The 17,956-nt window shown below is 35.4% G+C and overlaps 1 protein-coding gene across 1 annotated transcript; it reads left to right on the plus strand.

The window, feature by feature from the left end:
* Positions 1-781: 781 nt before the first annotated feature.
* On the plus strand, positions 782-5,632 carry LOC133309064 (ruBisCO large subunit-binding protein subunit beta, chloroplastic). Its single transcript, XM_061509804.1, has 14 exons — positions 782-1,139; positions 1,247-1,372; positions 1,525-1,662; positions 1,769-1,864; positions 2,046-2,288; positions 2,382-2,616; positions 2,745-2,914; positions 3,258-3,335; positions 3,427-3,498; positions 3,573-3,677; positions 3,857-3,949; positions 4,095-4,187; positions 4,730-4,853; positions 5,272-5,632. Exons 1-14 carry the CDS (start codon positions 933-935, stop codon positions 5,283-5,285), a joined length of 1,794 nt encoding a protein of 597 aa, XP_061365788.1. The 5' UTR covers positions 782-932; the 3' UTR covers positions 5,286-5,632.
* Positions 5,633-17,956: the final 12,324 nt, after the last annotated feature.

The raw sequence follows: 17,956 nt of genomic DNA on the forward strand, positions 1-17,956 counted from the left end.
ATTAAAAAACAGTTATTTATTTTTATAATTTTAAATCATAGAATCAAACCTTCTTTTATTATTGAATAAAGCATTTGACTAATAAATCATTGGTTTTTTTAACTATTCAATAAAACAGTATTTTTATATTAAAAACAACTAAATAAAATAAAAAAACAAAACAAAAGATTTTTTTATTTGTCAATTATATTCATTAAATTTTAATTCTTTAAATAAAATTAACTATCAACAAATATTTAATAACTTTCTCCAAATGCTCTAAATATCAACCCGTAGCCATGGAATTCATTGTTCTAAGTTTACCTTTAAGATTGAGATTCTTTATAATTTTAAAAAAAAGAACAAAGAGTTTGCAATTTAGAAAAAAAATAAAAATAAAATCAAATTAAATGTTCTAAGTTTAACTTTAAGATTGAGATTCTTTATAGTTTTTAAAAGAATTAAGAGTTCAAAATGTAGAAAAATTAAAACAAATAACAAATTGAATATATATTCAAATTAACTAATTTTGAAATTACAACTTGTGATCAACAACATTTTCATTTTTTTTATTTCCTTAAATAAAAAAACACTTTCCGAAATTAATCAGTTTTTATAATTTTTAAGTTCTCGCTACCAGTAGGCGATTCATTTTCCTAACTTTCCAAAAAGAAAGAAGAAGTTCTAGAGCATTCCAATGCAAGACAAGAAACAAGAGCACCCGTTCGAATCCAACGGTCCAGATCAAACAGAAGGTTCAAGATCAAACCACTCATATGTATCCTTATGCATTGTAATAACACAAACCTAATCCCTCCTTTCTTCAACAAGCTTGAGAGTTCACACGAAGCTGCGTTATCCACAACGAAAACCTTTCAACCCTTCTTAAACCCTAACAACCACCATTCTCTCAATTGAATCCAATTCGATTCAACTTTGGGGGTGGAAAAGCCATGGCATCAACCTTCTCAGCAATGTCCTCTGTTGGTGCTCACAACCTCTCTTCCTCCGCTTCCATTTCTTCCTTTCCCTTAGCCGGCGGAAGAAGACGGAGCTCCGGCAGCGTCGTCCTCGCCAGGAGGAATCGGAACGCTAAGGTCTCCGCCATGGCGAAGGAGTTGCATTTCAACAAGGATGGCTCCGCTATTAAGAAGCTTCAGGTACGTACTCACACACACACACACTGTAGCTGAAGTGAGTAGTGATGGTCACTAAAACGATGCGTTTTGAGGTTCTGGAGTTTGTGACGTTTTTTTGTGTGTTACAGAATGGTGTGAACAAGCTTGCGGATCTGGTTGGGGTTACTCTTGGTCCTAAAGGAAGGAATGTCGTTCTCGAGAGCAAGTATGGCTCTCCTAAAATCGTTAACGATGGTGTCACTGTCGCCAAAGAGGTGTATATTTGAAGCTTCTTTTGATTCTCGTGTCTTTTATTTTATTTATTTATTTTATATTGTAATAGTTTGAATGAGTTTAAGTGCTTTGAATTTCATGTTTAAGTGAGTGCTTTTGGTGAATTCTGTGGGCGTTTTTTTCTTTTGTTAAGGTTGAGTTAGAGGATCCGGTTGAGAATATTGGTGCTAAGTTGGTGAGACAGGCAGCTGCGAAGACAAATGACTTGGCTGGTGATGGAACCACGACTTCTGTTGTTCTAGCTCAGGGTCTTATTGCCGAAGGTGTTAAGGTAGGTTTGTTCTTTGCTTAAAAATGTTGAATAAGTGGTAGCTACTAGGTTTGGTTTTTTCTTGTTGTCGAAGACTTGGGCTTCATTTTCCTGTCAAAATTTACAGGTTGTTGCAGCTGGTGCCAACCCTGTGCTTATCACCCGTGGCATTGAGAAGACAGCAAAAGCTCTTGTGTCTGAGCTTAAACTGATGTCGAAAGAGGTGAAACATTTTGTTTCTTCTATTTGTGTGTGTGTGTGTGTTTAAGCATGTTTATTACATGGGGACTTGGGGTACTCAAATATTCCCATTGGTGTATTCTAGTGTTTTTGTTCAGTAATTATTTCAGACATCTTTTTTCTATTGTTAAGACTTAACAAAGTCGTGGTTGCATGGATTGTAGGTTGAAGATAGTGAGTTGGCAGATGTGGCAGCTGTCAGTGCAGGGAACAATTATGAAGTAGGAAATATGATCGCCGAAGCATTGAGTAAGGTTGGCAGAAAGGGTGTCGTGACACTTGAGGAGGGAAAGAGTGCTGAGAACAGTCTATATGTTGTTGAGGGAATGCAATTTGACCGTGGTTATATTTCTCCATACTTTGTTACTGACAGTGAAAAAATGGCTGTTGAATTTGAGAACTGCAAGGTGCTGACATTTGCTTTTAATCTCTATCTTAATATTATTTTTTAACATCCTGTTTATTTAGTTAGGATTTTATGTGGTGTGTTTGTTGTGCAGTTGCTGTTAGTTGATAAAAAGATTACCAATGCAAGGGATCTAATTAACATACTGGAGGATGCAATCAGAAATGGATTCCCTATTTTGATTATTGCGGAGGATATTGAACAAGAAGCTTTGGCAACTCTTGTGGTGAACAAACTTAGAGGATCTCTGAAGATTGCAGCACTTAAGGCCCCTGGATTTGGAGAACGCAAGAGCCAGTACCTTGATGATATTGCCATCTTGACAGGAGGTTTTTACATTTTGGAGTTTCATGCCTCTGATTTTTCTGTTTAATTTGGAATGTGTATAGTTGTTTCTCCCTATCTTTTTTGTTTCCAGCTCTTAATAACAGTATGTATCTTCCCATTTGGTTTACAGGTACTGTAATCAGAGAAGAGGTCGGCCTTACATTAGACAAAGCTGGGAAAGAGGTTCTGGGCAATGCATCCAAGGTTGTGCTCACCAAGGATACAACCACAATTGTCGGTGACGGAAGTACCCAGGAAGTAGTGAACAAGAGAGTTTCACAAATTAGGAACCAAATTGAGGTTTCCATCTCTCTCTCTCTCTCTCTCTCTCTCTCTCTCTCTCTCTCTTTCTCACTCTACCAAAACGTTTGCACATGGAGACATAGCATGTGCAGGGTTTATTGGAGACATTGTACAGGAAGTACGACTAATGATACACTCAACAAGGGGAAATATTTGAAGGAGTTTAGAATGAATGACACACATAACGTATGGATAGATAGATAGATACAGTTAACTTTGTATCTATGGACACATACACAAGTGTAGTCACAGATAGAGAGTAATTCTGTGCAGATGGGAAAGCTGGAGAGATTCTCATTATTCTGCAGGTTCTAACCAAATATTTTACATATTATTACAGCAAGCAGAGCAAGAGTATGAAAAGGAAAAGCTTAACGAAAGAATTGCAAAATTGTCTGGTGGTGTGGCCGTGATACAGGTAAAGAACTCAATGAAATATAATAATATACTAGTTTCTACACAGTGCAAGGCATATTAACTAGTCCAGTTTTTGTTTTATACATATGTAGGTTGGAGCACAAACTGAGACAGAGCTCAAAGAAAAGAAGTTGAGAGTTGAAGATGCTCTTAATGCTACAAAGGTGACGTTTACTTTCCCAAAATATTCATCTTTTATTGGATTCTGTTTGTGAGCTAATATTTTGTTGACTTTCAGGCAGCTGTTGAGGAAGGTATTGTAGTTGGTGGTGGATGCACTCTGCTGAGACTTGCATCAAAGGTGGATGCAATCAAGGATAGCCTTGATAATGATGAGGAAAAAGTGAGTCAATTATTTGATATTGCAAGAACTAAAATTTCTTGAATGTGGAGATATTTTTGGTTTGGGTGCTTAGAAATGTTCCTGATTGGTTTTTCTTCTATTCAATAACATCAATGTTTATTAATTATCTTTCTGAGTGTGATCAAGGTCTCAAAACCACTATATTTGATGTGTTGCAGGTTGGAGCAGATATTGTGAAAAGAGCTCTTAGTTACCCTCTGAAGTTGATTGCCAAGAATGCTGGTGTTAATGGCAGTGTTGTTAGTGAGAAGGTATTAAGATTTGCTTAACTAGTAATTTCTCATTGCTGTCAATGTGCTTGTGATGATGTGATTTGGTGTTGTGGGTAAATCTTAATTAGTAATTTCTCATTGCTGTCAATGTGCTTGTGATGATGTGATTTGGTGTTGTGGGTAGGTTTTGTCCAGCGACAATCCAAAATATGGATATAATGCTGCCACTGGAAATTATGAAGATTTAATGGCTGCCGGGATCATTGATCCCACAAAGGTGATTCTGATTGAGCATTGTATTAATTTTTAATTTACCTTGTCAATGCCCTGCTATCTCTAGTTGGATATGTTCGAAGTATCTGATAAAATAACGGTAGGGTTTGTTTAATATGCTGGCATGTTTGTACTGCTATTTAAATGTCAGTCTTGGAATGCCAACATCATTAAGCAATCAAGGTTACTTTCACATCCAATATTTCTAAATGGGTGCATGTTGTTTGTTTATGAATAAGTTTTGTTCTTGGTGCCCCCCCCCCCCCCCCCCCCCCCCCCCCCCCCCCCCAAAAAAAAAAAAAAAAAAAAAACTATAAATAGAGAAAATCAGGCGAAAGACATTCCAGATTAGTTTTAATATAACTGGACCTAAGGTGGGGAATAAACACGCACTATTTTATTTTCTTTAGTTTTCAGTCTAGGGAAATTGAGGTGTAATTTTCAACTATGGCAATCTTAAAAGGCTTTTCAACAGGGCAACTCTGCATGATTCTGCAGAGTTGACATGAAACTGTGATAACTCAAGCATCCTACTCTTATTTATAGGTGGTCAGATGTTGCCTGGAACACGCAGCCTCTGTGGCCAAAACCTTCTTAATGTCAGACTGTGTGGTTGTTGAGATTAAGGAACCTGAGCCTGTACCTGCTGGCAACCCAATGGACAATTCAGGTAGGCAATTTTAATGGGGCATCTAGGGTTGTGTTCCTGGACGCCTCTGGTATGTCGATATTATTATTCACGTTAGTTTGATTCTGCGATATCTTAAATGTGTTTCATTGAAACGTCAATATAATGTGTATAACATCTGGAATTTAAGGTCTTTAGATAAATTCCTTTTTACCCGAAAAATGAAATTTTCTCCGTTCCTATCATCTCGTGTATTTTTAAATTTTATCTTTACCAAATATTAGTCATGAATGCCAAGGTGTTTTGATAACAGAGTTTGGATATGGGGCACATGTCACATACAAATTGCTGTAAAAATATAGATATGCCGAAATATATATATATATATATATATATATATATATATATATATATTGTTTCCCAAATGTAGTTGGCTGACTCTGCGTTTCTTTTCTCCCAGGATATGGTCTCTAGAGCAACGGCTGCATCAGTAAGAACATTATTTTGTCCCCACTCTGATAAAATACAAAATTTGGTAGCTATTTACTTGTAGCAACAAGTCTAAATGTACGATCGATGCCTGTAGTGTGGTGAACTAGATAGGGTGACGCCCTTTTTTGTTTTTTGAAGTTAATAATCCAAAAAATTTTGCGGGAAGAAAGTATGCAATTTTTGCTCCTTTATATATGTCGCGGTTCTATTTATGTTTCTTTTTAAGTTTATAATATTCGATTCTCATATAAGTCGATTCTCAAGGGGTCGACAATAATTATGTTGTCCTTATTTGGCTAGTACTTATATAATGGCATGACTATTTCCAATTGGTCAGGAATGGTCACTGGTAAAAGTAATTTCCTGCTATGAAGTTTTAATTTATTTTGAAATTGTCACTATAAATTACTAAGGAGAGTAAAAGATTAGGCATTTAATAATAGTTATTCCCTTAATAATATTAAGTGAATATAGAGAATTAAAATTTATGTCAAACTTCAACGATAATAATATTAAATTTTTGTGAATTGACGTAAACCAAAGGTTAATTATCGCAATAAAAACCAAATGGTATCTTAAAAAGCCTGCGTTAAAGTAATATGTATTTTAAGCCATTAAAATTGATTTAGTGGTGAAAGATTTGAGTAAATCATATTAGGTTATATATTTAATTTTTACTTCTATTAAAAATGAAATTAATTTGCATTTTCATTTTTCGTATCATAGAAAACCTACTCACAGCATCCTCACCGCTTGCATAGCATTTTTCTTAATGCTCGTGCACCCTGTGCAATTTGCATTTTCATTTTTCGTATCATAGAAAACCTACTCACCGCTTGCATAGCATTTTTCTTAAAGCTCGTGCATCCTGTGCAATTTGCATTTTCATTTTTCGTATTAACTTGGCCCAACTTAAAATGCATTGCGTGTTCACTATAATCAAGCGCCGGATAAGGTCCAAACATATCCACTAGCAAAGCGAACTGAGATATCCATAGCCAAATCATGAAGTGATGCATCATTTGTCCAAAGGTCAACTCAAGGCGTGGAGCGTATATTCTCGCAGAAATATAGCAAGGAAGACTGTAATTAGGCAATGAAGTAGTTATTGTAAAATTATTTGTATCATGTATAATATTAAGTGTCATTTGATTTAATTAATAAAAAGGCATAATGGTAATTGACAGATAAGGAAGATATTTATAAGGGTAACTGTTGATAGGTGCAGTTACAAAAAAGTTAATGGTCAGTTTTCTTATAAGAGAGTCTGAGAGAAATTAACGTCCATCATTGTCTGCCCATAAAAGTTGCATCCCATCCCTATCAGAAGAAGATACAAGTAAAGGAAATGGTTAAGACTCTAAGAAAGGGGTTCTACCATTAGAGATCTTCCGCATTATGGACAAATGTATGTTTATGTGAAACTCATGAATTCTAAAGATCCTCTTCATGTTCTTGTATGATTATTGTTGAACATGAATCAATGATTAAATGCTTACACGTGGTATCAGAGCATGCGTTTAAGAATTTATGTTTTTCCATAAATAATTATGAATGAATTCTTAATTCATGAAAAGATAGGGTTTTTTTGAAAATTCTTGATCACCATGACTGTTGATTCCTCTGGATTTTATTATTGAAAAATTCTTATTTGATAGGAATGAGAAAGAAATCCATGTTTTTTGTTATTAATTATGTCCAAGTACTGTTGATGTTGTGATCTTTTCACTGTGCGTTCATAATTTTTATCGTTTTTGAATTGTGCACAAAGAACAATTTTGATTTTCTGGACTACGGCGCTGGATCGCGCCACAATGGCGCAAGTCCGCGCCACTTTACTGGTTTTTGTACTGGATCACTGGCGTTGGATCGCGCCGTGATGGCGCAAGTCCGCGCCACTTTACGGGAAATTCAACTGAACCATAGCGCGAAATTGCGCGGGAACGGCGCTAACCTGCGTCAATTTTCTGGTCCTTGTACTGACAAAATGTGTCATTGTCATATGTTTATACCATTTTATGAATTATTGGGAAAACGTGAAAGGACAATGATATATATGAAAGTTGGACAAAGTTTTGGAATTAATTATGGTAGATTTGTTAGTCACCAAAGTGGCCAAATCTTGAAGAGTTATTTTAATTTCAAATATTATGATTCTATTTCAATTACCATGACTATGATGCTATGAATAATATGATATGATGTTCATGTTGTGGTATATTGAAGTTCATTATTATAGGACAGTTAGGGATCATCCCAAAGTATAATTATTTGTTTTATAAAATGAACACGGATATTGGTATTGTTGGTATACTTCTTTGCATTTGTACATCCAAAGATGACAAATATTTATGATAGGGGTATGCATCCTTGCCAAATTATGTGAAATTTTTATAGCATCATTATGGTTAATGTTGTATGTTAATGGAATCCCAAAGGTGAACATTAATATATATTGAAGTTAGTATATTTGAATCTGTGAAGTATGTTAGTATGTGATATGTATGACTCAAAGCATTAATGTTTTAAATGTTATTCCTCGCAGTACCTGTTGCTACACATTCCATGTTCTCAACTGTTGCAGTTTTTAATGGGCTAAACTTCTCTGAATGGAAAGAGAAAATCCAATTTTACCTTGGGGTAATGTATATGGATATGGCTCTTAGAGAAGAGATGCCTGGTGCTGTTACTCCTAAAAGCACTGAGGATGAAAGAAACCATTTTAAGAACTGGAAAAGATCCAACAGATTAAGTTTGATGTACATGAAAATGAGCATTGCAAGCAACATTAAGTCAGCTCTTCCACAAACTGAAAGTGCCATAGAAATGATGAAACTTGTGGAAGAACGCTCCCAAACCGCTGATAAGTCTCTTGCTGGGACACTTATGAGTACACTGACCACCATGAAATTTGATGGTTCGCGCACTATACATGAGCATGTTATTGATATGACAAGCATTGCGGCAAAATTGAAATCATTGGGAATGGCTGTGGATGAGAATTTCCTGGTGCAGTTCGTATTGAACTTATTACCGTTTGAGTATGGTCCTTTCCAAATGAACTATAACACCATGAAAGATAAATGGAATGTGCATGAATTGCACAGTATGCTAGTTCAGGAGGAAACCAGACTCAAGAATCATGGAGCTCATTCCATCAATTTGTAAAGCATCAAGGAGCTGAAAAGAATAAAGCTAAGAAGCATGAGAAGAAAGGAGGAGGAGGAGGAGGACCCCTTAAGATTGATGAGGCTTCTTCTTCTAAAATCCACAAAAAGGAAAGTAATGCAAAGATGAGATGCCATTTATGTAAAAAGGAAGGGCATTTCAAAAAGGATTGCCTGAAACGTAAGGCTTGGTTCGAAAAGAAAGGTAAGCCTAATGCTTATGTATGTTATGAATCAAACCTGGCCGAAGTTCCTTATAATACGTGGTGGACTGATTCTGGTTGTACTACTCATGTTTCTAATACAATGCAGAGATTCCTTATGACCCAAACCACAAGGCCAAATGAAAAGTTTGTCTTTGTGGGCAATAGAGTGAAAGTTCCGGTGGAAGCTGTTGGGATGTACCGTTTAATTCTCGACAGTGGATTTCATTTGGACTTATGTGAAACTCTTTATGTCCCTAGTATATCTAGGAATTTAGTTTCAATTTCCAAACTTGATGTTGCTGGATACTCTTTTAAATTTGGTAGTGGTAGTTTCAGTTTGTACAAGCACAATCATTTGATTGGTAATGGTACTTTATGTGATGGATTATATAAATTATGTCTTGATAATCTTTATGCTGAAACGCTTATGACTCTGCATCATAATGTTGGTACTAAACGTACCTTAATTAATGAATGTTTCGCTTACTTGTGGCACAAACGTTTGGGACACATTTCCAAAGAAAGAATGAAAAGATTGATGAAGAATGAAATCCTTCCGGATTTAGATTTTACTGATTTAAATGTTTGTGTGGATTGTATTAAAGGAAAACAAACAAAACACACAAAGAAAGGAGCGACAAGAAGCACTCAGCTTCTTGAAATTATACACACTGATGTATGTGGTCCGTTTGATGTTAATGCCTTCAATAAAGAAAAATACTTTATCACCTTCATTGATGATTATTCACGTTATGGTTATGTCTATTTGCTGTATGATAAGTCTCAAGCTGCAAATACTTTAGAGATTTATATTGATGAAGTTGAAAGGCAATTAGACAGAAAGGTACAAATTGTCAGCTCGGATAGGGGTGGTGAATATTATGGAAGGTATAATGAAAGTGGACAACATCCGGGCCCATTTGCTAAATTCCTGGAAAAGCGAGGTATTTGTGCTCAATACACAATGCCCAGTACACCACAACAGAATGGTGTATCAGAAAGGCGTAATAGGACCTTACTGGATATGGTTCGGAGTATGTTAAGCAATTATTCTTTACCCGTTTCATTGTGGACTTATGCTCTAAAAATTGCCATGTACGTATTGAATAGGGTTCTTAGTAAGTCAATTCCAAAAACTCCTTTTGAACTTTGGACTGGAAGGAAACCTAGTATAAGACACCTGCATGTTTGGGGTTGTCAGGCAGAGATTAGATACTACAATCCGCAAGAAAAGAAACTGGATGCAAGGACAATCAGTGGTTATTTCATTGGTTATCCAGAAAAGTCGAAAGGGTATAGATTTTACTGTCCTTATCATACTACGAGGATTATTGAATCTGGAAATGCAAGGTTCATTGAGAATGATGAAGTTAGTGGGAGTGAAACACCACGTAAAGTGGATATTCATGAAGTGAGAATACAAGTTCCATTGACTTGTAGCTCTAGCAAAGTTGTTGTTCCTCATGTTATTAAACCAATCAATAATAATGACCGACGAGTTGATGATCCCACTACTCATAATGAAATTATTGTTGATGAACCAAATGAACCCATAGTAGAAGAACCACAACAAATAGCATTAAGAAGATCTCAAAGAGAAATGAGATCTGCCATTTCTAATGATTATGTGGTATATGTACAAGAGTCTGAATTTGACATGGGTGTTCAGGATGATCACGTAACGTTTTCACAAGCCATGAATGGTGATAAGTGGTTAGATGCCATGAAAGATGAGTTGAAATCTATGGAACAGAATAAGGTCTGGGATCTTGTTGAGTTACCAGAAGGGTGCAAGAGAGTTGGTTGTAAATGGCTCTTTAAGACCAAACGTGACTCTCATGGTAACTTAGAACGTCAGAAGGCCAGACTAGTTACAAAAGGATTCACTCAGAAAGATGGCATTGACTATAAAGAAATTTTTTCACCAGTTTCAAAGAAGGATTCTCTAAGAATTATTATGGCATTGATGGCTCATTATGATCTAAAGTTACACCAGATGGATGTGAAAACTGCCTTTCAAATTGGGAATTTAGATGAAGATGTGTACATGGACCAACCAATAGGGTTCATAGAAAAGGATAAAGAGCACATGGTGTGCAAACTTAAGAAATCAATATACAGACTTAAACAAGCTTCACGACAATGGTACCTTAAGTTTAATGATACTGTTGTTTCCTTTGGATTTAAAGAAAACATTGTTGATCGATGTATATATCTGAAGATCAGTGGGAGCAAGTTTATATTATTGATTCTGTATGTTGATGATATTTTGCTAGCAACTAACGATCTTGGTCTTTTAAATGAGACTAAGAAGTTTCTCTCTAGTAACTTTGAAATGAAAGATATGGGTGAGGAAGCTTATGTGATAGGAATAGAAATATTCTGTGATAGATCACAAGGATTGTTAGGTTTGTCTCAGAAAGCATACATTAATAAAGTTTTAGAGAGATTTAGAATGGAAAACTGCTCATCATCTCCAGTTCCAATTCAAAAAGGAGATAAGTTTAGTCTCATGCAATGTCCTAAAGGTGAATTGGAACAAAAAGAAATGGAAGCAATTCCGTATGCATAATTAGTTGGGAGCTTAATGTATGCTCAGACTTGTACGAGACCAGATATTAGCTTTGCAGTTGGGATGTTGGGAAGATACCAAAGTAATCCCGGTATGGATCATTGGAAAGCTGCAAAGAAAGTTCTGAGATATTTGCAAGGAACTAAAGGTCACATGCTTACTTATAGAAGGTCTAACGACCTTGAAGTGATTGGATACACAGATTCGGATTTTGCAGGATGCGTAGACACAAGAAAGTCTACATGTGGTTACTTGTATCTTTTAGCTGAAGGATCTATATCATGGAAAAGTGCGAAGCAGACTGTAATTGCTGCGTCCACTATGGAAGCTGAATTTGTGGCATGCTTTGAAGCCACGATTCAGGCTAAATGGCTATGGAACATTTTTTTTTAGGGCTTGGATTGGTCGACAAAATTGAAAAGTCGCTGAAAATTTATTGTGATAATTCCGCAGTAGTCTTCTTTTCTAAAAACGACAAGTATTCCAAAGGTGCTAAACATATGGAATTAAAGTACTTTGCCGTTAAAGAAGAGGTTCAGAAACATAGAGTGTCTATAGAGCATATTAGCACTGATCTTATGATAGCTGATCCCTTGACGAAGGGATTACCGCCCAAGACGTTTACTGGTCATGTATGTAGAATGGACATTATGTCAGCTATTGAATGATGATACTTATTGTTATGAATTAAATGTTGACACTTTGAGCTCATTGATGAATATATATTTATGATATTGTCTTGTTTTCAATTTATGTATGCATGCAAGTATATGTGATGATATTGAAAATGTTTATGGTCCGTAATGAAGACATTATTGTTGGACATAATGTGTACTTCCTATTAAAGTATCATGTTAGGAAGAAGAGTCAATATAGTGGTATGTAACACCCCGTGTTAACTCGGTTTGTTAACATGTCATCGTATTAAGCCACACTTAATTTAAAAATGCGGAATAACTTTTTCTTTTCAATTATGACGTCATTAAACTTAGCCAAGTTGATTACTTAATCAATTTCATAAAACATCGCTTGTATGTAAATTGAAAAAGACAGCTAACTGAAATACCTCATAATAAAAAAATAACAGTGAGTATCTAAAGTCACGGATCTACAACACGTAGTCCGGACATAATCCTGATATATTTAACAACTCCGAACTAAAACAAGGCATAGTCAAGTCTATGTGGCTTGGACAATCCCCATGCTCACCAAATCAACTGCATAACCAATAGAGTCTCAACATGGTAAACCATAAATGAAGCTAAAAGCATAAAGAAGTAAACAGGATCCAGCATCCAAGTATAACAGCACAACAACATAAGCAGCATAAGCAGATATCAACAATCAACTAAGATCTGGCCTCCTGCCACTAGAGGTATCGACCCCTGGGTTACCTGAACCTGAAATAAGCGCTCCAAACGTGGGGTGAGATCTCTAAACAGAAATCTCAGTAAGGCAAGGGGTCCTCAAGGATCTTCCACCCCAAGCTCACATACATGTGCAATATAAGTTCAAAAGTAATAATCCAGTATAAGTTCCAAAACTATGCAGTGCAACAGATATTCATGCCATGTGTATTTTAACTATTCTACTGGCCAGAGAAATGCAGGACGTACATCTACAACCCCACCATAAGTACAAGGAACACCGCTTGCACCTCACCCACAACTCACCATCTTGTATGTCCCCACATACTCAGGCTTACCGTATAGGTGGAACACCACATGCATATCATAAAGGCACTCGCATATAACAGATCAATAGCATTTATCAAAACAATACATGAAAACAACATCATGCATATAAACCATCCCCCCATGGGACATGGTAGAACCAACAATGGCTAAACCGAGGACATGAAAACTTACCTTGCAAGCTAACAATCCAAGCCAAGAGTCCACATTAGCTCAAAGCCCACAAACAGCACAATCACAATCTTTTTATACAGTAATAATCGTCAATAACCATTCACCAAGGTTACATTAAGTGATTAAAGCTTTTCCTCTCATTTTAAGTCATTACATGCTGATTCTACAGGAGGTATTCGAATACTCCTCGATGAGTATTCGAATACTTTCTGTCTCCAGAAAGTATTCGATTACTTTCACTCAAGTATTCGCATACTACAAAGTATCCGAATACTTCTCTCTCCAGTATCTGAATACCACAGTATCCGAATACTAAACCTCACTATATTCGAATACTTTATAGTATTCGAATACTTCTTCAAAGGTATGTGAATACCTTTCTTCCCAGAAAAGTATCCCAATACTCCTGCAAGGAGTATTCGACTACCAATGAACAAGTATTCGAATACTACACGAAAAATACTCGAATACTTCTTCACCAGAATGCAGAAACACGAACAGTGATCTGCATAATCCCATTTTTAAGGGTCCAAATGCGATTGGGAGTCCAATGACTCCCTAAACAGATGTTCAATAATAAGTTATGAACCCAGAAACACATTCCTTTACTTAAAAGGTTAAAACTTCTTTTTTTTAAAGGATTAAACAAGTTTAAAACCTCAAAATGACAAAGAGGTGATCACATCTACCTCCAAGGCTTCAAAACTCCGAAAATGAAACAGAAAGGAAGCCTCCAACACAACACCAAGGTTCTGACTTCACAAGGCTACGAAAACACATTTCAAGCTTGACCCTTTATGCCAAAAGGTCACTTTTTGGCACCACCAAAGGCAAGAACAAGGCTCTCACCAAAAGAATCCACCAACACAGCCCTCAAAAACTCCCACAAGTCAGAAACCAAACTCAGAAGCAAGACACCCCACCTCCTCACAATATACCACTAAGTGTTTACAACTCTCAAGAGGAAAACTCACAACAAGGTGGCTTCTTGGTCCCTTTTCATAAACAAAGGCCAAGAATTTCAAGAGGAGAAGAGAAAGGCTGGAGAGAAATCAGCAACCAACTCACGTAGAGGCTGAATATGGCCTAGGGTTTTGTGCCCTTAGGCTTATATAGTCCACTTAACACTAACCACACTGTATTAACATTAAAAGCTATGCTTAGTATTTTAATCTCAAACTTTAGATTCTGAACCTACTCATTTTTCCAAGAATTAACATATTTTTATTTTAATTTTCGCAGCACCTTTCCGGTACGCGCTATTTCATAGCCAGTATCAGTTCTGGCACCAGTTGTCATTATTTTAACCTAAAACTCGAAATCACAGTCCTACATATTATCCTAGGAATATTCATGCACCTATTATAATTTTCCGGGATACTTCATCGGTACGCATTTATACCGAGTAGCAGAACCAGTATCGGCACTTTTCGTTAGAAAAGCGACTTTCAGCTTCATTAATCACTTACCATAATTATTTAAGCCTAATAACAATTATTAAGGTCAATTATGAAATTATTTCCTAATCTTCATATTTAATTAATCAGTTTCCTTATTTAACGGTGCAGGTTCTTACATTCACCCCACCTTTTTAGGTTTTTGTCCTCAAAATCAGAAAACATACCTGTCTCGGAAGTCGGGATACTGCCGGAGAAGCTCGTCCTCTCGCTCCCAAGTACACTTCTCAGGAGTTCTTCCGGTCCATTGCACTTTGACCATCATGAAGGGACACCTTATGACATGAGCCAAGTGAGAGAATGTAAAACTATTTGTCTCATGTATAATATTAAGTGTCATTTGATTTAATTAATAAAAGGGCATAATGGTAATTGACAGTTAAGGAAGTTATTTATAAAGGTAACTGTTGATAGGTGCAGTTACAAAAAGGTTAATGGTCAGTTTTCTTATAAGAGAGTCTGAGAGAAATTAACGTCCATCATTGTCTGCCCATAAAGGTTGCATCCCATCCCTATCAGAAGAAGATACAAGTAAAGGAAAAGGTCAAGACTCTGAGAAAGGGGTTCTACCATTAGAGATCTTTCGCATTATGGACAAAGGTATGTTTATGTGAAACTCATGAATTCTAAAGATCCTCTTCATGTTCTTGTATGATTATTGTTGAACATGAATCAATGATTAAATGCTTACAATTATGAGTTAGTTAGGTAGGTTTAATGAGTTGTATAAATAGAGTTGTATTGTTGTTAATGGGGGACTTTTGGGATGTTGTAGTAATTGAGAGATCTCATTGTGAAGGGAATATACCCTTATAAAGAGTACTGCACTTGTATTCCTCATTTTCCAGGATTAATAATATAGAAATTGTTTTCATCATCACAGTTCTTTTGGTTTTGAAGGGGAAATGGCTTCTGGTGATGCCAGATTGGAAGCATTGGAAAAATCTTTTTAACGATTCTCTCCATCGCATTGCTGCATGGGACTGAAAGTTTGAAGGGATTGAGGACTTTTGTTCTTCAGTCAAGATTTGGATGCAGAAAAAGATGGGTGAGGATGCAGTGGCGGAGCCGGCCCAAAAATTTAGGTGGTGCCAAAAAATTTGACATATTAAATTATCAAAATATTTATCGTAATTACACAAATTTAACAGGAAAAAAAGTTACTATGAATTCTAACATAGTTATCTAAATTATGTACTAAATAATGTCACATAATATTGAAAATTCAAATGAACAATTGTCGTTGATTATATATCAAAGCAAATATATAAAAATGCACTAACCTTTTCGGTAAACATTTCAAACATAAGAATTTCACTTTCCTCCCATAACATAATAAGTAATAAACCAAATATTATCCTAAGGATATGAAAACACACAAATATAATAATTATATGTATAATAAGCATTGTCTTTCGTCTCCTCTTTCATTATCTCTATTCCTTAAAGTTTCAATATCTCACGTTAGAGAACATCGCCCTTGTTTGCAACAACCATAAGCACGATGAAAAGTTCTCATATTTGGGAATTAGGTTTTTGACTATTCTTTGTGTGTGCAATAACTCAAAACAAAATAGTTCAATGGACCTTCATATTCCATAATTATAGTCCTATTATTCATTTGATTTCATGATTGTTACTTTCAAGGGTTAAATGTTTGTCCTTTTAAATGACACAAATTTTATCCTTTTAGTTTTTAACACTATGTCTTACCGGTAAGGAATAGTTATAACATAAAAAAAAATTCTCTCCACGTCAGCTGAAGTGACTGAGGAAATAGAAAAAAAGTAATTTTTTATATTATAACTATGTTTTACCGGTAAGATATAGTGTCAAAAACTAAAATGATACAACCCTGTGTCCTTTAAAAGGACAAACCCTTTTTTCTACTTTTAAATGAGTTTATTTGGTTTAGTTGGGCCCAAATTTTGAAATAGGTCAACTATTCATTTTTGTGATTAAGTTTAGAAGTCTTTCTTTTTTTAAATAATAGGAGTAAGAATAACTAACATAACTGATTAGAATAAAGTAGAAAAAAAAATACAGGATAAAAAAGAAAGAAAGATAAAACACAAAATAACCATACTTACATTAGGGGTGTTCGTGGTCTGGATTGGATCAGTTTTGGAAGCAAAAATCATCCGATTCAATCCTTTCGGTTTGATCATATAATCATCCATTCGGTTTGGATTTTTTTTCAAATCCGATCTGATCCAATTCAATTTTTTTTCGGTTTGGATCAGATCAGTTTTCGATTTTTTGAAAATCCCAAAATTTATTTCTTGATTATTGTGCAAATTACATCTTTGTTATTGGCTTTGTAATTTTTTTTTTGAAATACAAAAGCATTAGTAACTGTAATATAATTTTTTTTTGGGCAATGAGATATGAAAGTTTACAAAGATAAAATTTCATTGATGAGATGTGACTAGATTTTTTCTTGAGTTTAGTTGATGGATTAGTGGGTCTTGGATTTAGAAATTTTAGGGCTATGATTAGGGAAAAACCAGTGTAGGTAGAGGAGAATTAATGTATTGGATCGGTTTGGATTAGATCGGTTTTCATCAACCCATCCAAAAATCGATCCAATCCAATTAAAATTTATGGTTTTTTTTCGGTTTTCGGTTTTTCGGTTTTCGGTTTATTCGGTTATCGGTTTTTCGGTTCGATTACGCGGTTTGAATCGGTTTGGATCGATTGATGAACACCCCTACTATACATCCTTATTATTTGTTTGCATTTACATGATTTGTTGTTAATTTGTATTGAGTATTTGATTTTCTTTTTAGGTGGTGCCAAATTATAATTTTTACCTTTGTTAATTATAATTAATTACATAATATATAATAAGTAAAAGAAAAAACAAGCAGGTGCCAAGGCACCTGCTGGCCTTCATGTGGCTACACCACTGTGTGGATGCGTTTGAAGACACCACCAACGATCGTGATGGACGTAAAAGCAACTCCACGAGCGAAGGAGAAGGAACTTCCTCTGGTTCAACAATTGGACATTCTTAGCACCTCAAGGTGGAGTTTTCCGTATTTGAAGGCAAGAAACCCATGCATATGAAAAGTTGCAACTAGCATTTGTTAGCATTGACGTTTGTTAAGAGTGTAAATGGGCCGGTGGACTTAACAGGGCCTACAGATTTATCTATGTTACGTCAGTCTCGACCTATTTATACGTAGTCAAATAAAATATGCTTGGTCTTAAAAAAAACCTATCTAAAGTAAACCATATATATATTTTTATTTGCCGGCCTATAAGCTTACAAGTTGGCTTATATTATATTATTTATTTTAAATAAAATAGATAAATTATTATTTATGATTTTGAATAATAAAGTAATACTATTTTAATTATTGAATGCCTATTAGGTTTAA

Source organism: Gastrolobium bilobum, unplaced genomic scaffold (genome assembly GCF_033153095.1).
Source record: "Gastrolobium bilobum isolate Gb01-03AN ecotype WA unplaced genomic scaffold, APGP_CSIRO_Gbil_v1 utg14123, whole genome shotgun sequence".
Classification (NCBI taxonomy): Eukaryota; Viridiplantae; Streptophyta; class Magnoliopsida; order Fabales; family Fabaceae; genus Gastrolobium; species Gastrolobium bilobum.